Source organism: Brachyhypopomus gauderio, chromosome 17, assembly GCF_052324685.1.
Source record: "Brachyhypopomus gauderio isolate BG-103 chromosome 17, BGAUD_0.2, whole genome shotgun sequence".
NCBI classification, from domain to species: domain Eukaryota; kingdom Metazoa; phylum Chordata; class Actinopteri; order Gymnotiformes; family Hypopomidae; genus Brachyhypopomus; species Brachyhypopomus gauderio.
In genome coordinates this window covers 1,763,173-1,766,875 of record NC_135227.1, presented here as the reverse complement: position 1 = coordinate 1,766,875, position 3,703 = coordinate 1,763,173, and the positions used below count along the sequence as shown (strand labels likewise).

At 36.1% G+C, this 3,703-nt stretch overlaps 1 protein-coding gene across 1 annotated transcript; it reads left to right on the top strand.

Annotated features, from left to right (window-relative positions):
• The first annotated feature begins 407 nt into the window (after positions 1-407).
• On the top strand, positions 408-725 carry LOC143481224 (histone H4). Its single transcript, XM_076979166.1, has one exon. It carries the CDS (start codon positions 414-416, stop codon positions 723-725), a length of 312 nt encoding a protein of 103 aa, XP_076835281.1. The 5' UTR covers positions 408-413.
• The last annotated feature ends 2,978 nt before the right edge of the window (positions 726-3,703 follow it).

Here is a 3,703-nt window from a genome sequence, read left to right as displayed (position 1 = left end):
ATTGAAATACCTCATCCTGATCATTTGGATGGGTGAGCGAATACTTTTGGCAATATAGTGTACTTCTATGCCAAGTCTTATTCTTGTTATTAGCAGTAGTAGTAACAGTAAGAGTTGTAGGCCGGCTGTTGTCTTTCTTTGCTTTCTCTTTTCCCTTCTCTTTGCTGCTTGTTGTGCTTGCCTAAACTATCTCAAATTGTAAAATTGTACTTTTATGACTTAGCGTGGAGTCCTTGTTCCAGTTCATCTAAATGTGGTGCTGGAGGCTTTGGAGGAACGTGGCATTTAGCTCCGCCTCCTCCAGTGCTCTAGTGTCTTCAAGCAGGTCCTGTAGAGAAGTATAACAGATGCGCGCTGGGTTTTGCAGATTAATTGTTTCACTTTTCTGTGAGTAGTGAAAGAAACGTTTAGCGATGTCTGGAAGAGGGAAGGGTGGTAAAGGTCTTGGGAAAGGAGGCGCTAAGCGTCATCGCAAGGTTCTCCGTGACAACATCCAGGGCATTACTAAACCCGCCATTCGCCGTCTGGCTCGTCGTGGCGGTGTCAAGCGTATCTCCGGTCTGATTTACGAGGAGACCCGTGGTGTGCTCAAAGTGTTCCTGGAGAACGTTATCAGGGACGCGGTTACCTACACCGAACATGCCAAGAGAAAGACCGTCACCGCTATGGATGTGGTTTATGCTCTGAAACGCCAAGGACGCACTCTGTACGGATTCGGAGGTTAAACGCTCAACTCGACACGAAACCAACGGCTCTTTTAAGAGCCACCCATATACTCATTTAAAGAGCTGTTTCATGCGTTTACTGGTAACCACAAGCGTCAATTACTTAAACGCGCACAGATAACGTTTTGTCCGACTTTGCTTTTTGAATGTACTTTTATAAAAATTATGGAAGGGTCAATACACAATCATTGCAAGATTCATAATGTCAAACATACTATTAAAACACAGCATACACATTAAACTATTTCATTTTATAGGCTACATGAACTCTTGTTACTTGTTATTTCCCCATATAATTTCTACACAATTTATCACACACAATGTCTGACTTTGCTTTTTACTGAATCTTTATTATTGATTTTCAACAGCTATTCAAAAAAAAAAAAAACATGTGGGAATATACACCAATAAACAAAATACACACATACATCCTTTTTTTTTTTTTTTTTTTTTTTTTTTTTTTTTCCTTTACATTCAATTACTCACTATCAAAAATCCAAAATGTCCCATGGCAGTGTGTTAATTGTCCTTCTATCGACCGTCCGTTGTCTCCTCAATTCGATTTTTATCTGTTTAAAAACCGTCTCAGCAGAGATATGGCACTGGTTTATTATCATTTTGCATCTTGTTTTCCAAATTTTATTGTTTATTATGCAGATTGTTAGCCAAAACAGGTTGTGAACTTTTTTTGGAAGTGTTTCTATGAATATGCCATGCATGACAGCTTTTTCGTTTATGGTAATATTAATCCCGATTTCTTTCATGTATTGCCATATCTCTGCTGAGCGGGGACAATATAGCAAAAGGTGCTCAACAGTCTCATCGTTGTTACATCCATTTATAGGGCACAGTTTGGTGGTAACGTAGCAACTCCATTTCACAACGCACCTGACTGATAATCTACCCACACCAATCAACCACATTACGTCTCTCATATTTTCTGAGAGATCTTTACATCTGAGGTTTTTTATCCCTACATCCATTTCGTTAGGTGTAAGGTATTTAAAACAAAAATTACCCCCGTATTCTTTTGCTATGATTTTGTTATAGATTACTTTGTTTGTCATATTTAGCCAGTCTATGTTGGTTTCAGAGTGTTTTGATATAAAGTCACCATATAAAAGCTTAAAATCAGGTATTTTGTGTCTCCCTCTCCCTCGTTTTTTAGTCCAGTCTTTTCTGTCACCTACCCAATCTGCGCGTCTATCTATAGCCTGTGCCACATTTTTACAAAAGGCTATCGTTAATTTGTTTCCCATTTCCATTGCGTTCAGGCCTCCTTTCTCAATAGGTTTAAACAATAGTTCTCTCTTTGTGACCTCTCTGTTTGAGCCCCAGATAAATCTGACGCACATTTTGTTCAATCTGTTAATGGTTTTTTTATCTGGTGGAAAGACAGTGGCTAAAAACAACAATTTTGAGAGCACAAAGGTTTTAATTATTTTTATTCTACTTTTAAAATTTGATACTTTCCACAAGTCAATTTCGTTCTGGACTTCAATTTCTTTCTGTTTCCAGTTTTCTTCAGCACACTTTCCGTTTGTTAATATTATACCTAAAATTTTAATCTCTTTTTTGCACTCCATATCTAAAGGAGGAGCTGGATTTTTACCCATCCACACAACTTCAGTCTTGTTTGAATTGAGTTTGGCTCCTGAGACACTTTCATATTCTTTAAAAAGCTGTTTAATCACCTCTAATTCTGTTTGGTTTTTGATGAATATAGTCACGTCATCTGCATAGGCAGAGACCTTTATTATTTGGTTAGAGGCAGTTCGGGCGCCTTGGAGCCTATTATCATTTTTAATAATGTTTAAAAGAGGACTGATTGCAATAACATACAGAGCTGCGCTTAAAGGGCAGCCCTGTTTAACCCCTCTCTGTACCTCAAATCCTTCAGTTAAAATCCCATTCACATTAATCTGAACATTGGATCTCATGTACAGCAATCTAATAATGTTAATAAATTTGTCAGGAAAGCCATAATATTTTAACACACACCACAGATATTCTCTTGATATAAAATCAAAAGCTTTCTTTTGGTCTAAGGCAACAATAAAAAACTCTCTTCCAATATTGTTTGTAATCAATTCCCTTAACATACCAAGATTATCCCACATGAATCTTCCTTTAATTGCACATGTTTGTTCACTATCTATTATATTCTGTAATGTTTTAGTCATTCTGTTCATCACAATTTTTGCTAAAATCTTATAATCAATATTCATTACACTTATTTGTCTCCAGTTGTCCAAATCATTCTCATTTCCCTTCTTAAAGATCAAGGAGACAACAGAATGATAAAAATCTTTTTGCATCTCTCCTGTTTTGATACCTTCGTTATACATTTTAACCAATAAGTCGGCGATGTTTGAGCTGCATAATTTATAAAATTCTGATGGAAGGCCATCTGGGCCAGGGCTTTTCCCTACGTTTAACTCAGATATAGCAGTTAAAACTTCTTTAATGGTGATTGGGTTTGTCAGACCATCATCGTTTATGCTTGGTGTTATTTTACAATTGCTTAAAAATTTCAAAATGTCATGATCATCGACGTTAACCCTAGTCGAACCTTCACGACATGTCTTAGCTATTAAGTTCCGTTTATCATTTTCATCAGTTATCACATTACCTAAATCATCCTTAATGCCTTTTATATACTTACTTTCTTTGCGTTTTTGTAACTGTTTGATGATGGTTTGTAAATTTCCTGAGTGAATTGTATCTACACCGGCTTGTATTTGAATATTTAAAGTAAGATCATCATTTATCTGCGTTATTTCTGATTTGATTTTGTATAATTCCTCCTCTTCTTCTTCATCTCTAATCTGTTTAGTCTGGAGTTCTATGTATTTTGAAATCAATGAGTAATATTTTTCATTTTTTTGAATGTTAAGATCTTTGCATTTCCTTTTAAAGAAAGCAGTTATTTGTTTTTTAAAAATAGCCCACATGTGGTTGTCTGATTTCGTTAAAAC

Coding starts and splice junctions, on each gene's coding strand:
- LOC143481224 (XM_076979166.1), top strand. CDS start 414: ATGTCTGGAAGAGGGAAGGGTGGTAAAGGTCTTGGGAAAGGAGGCGCT.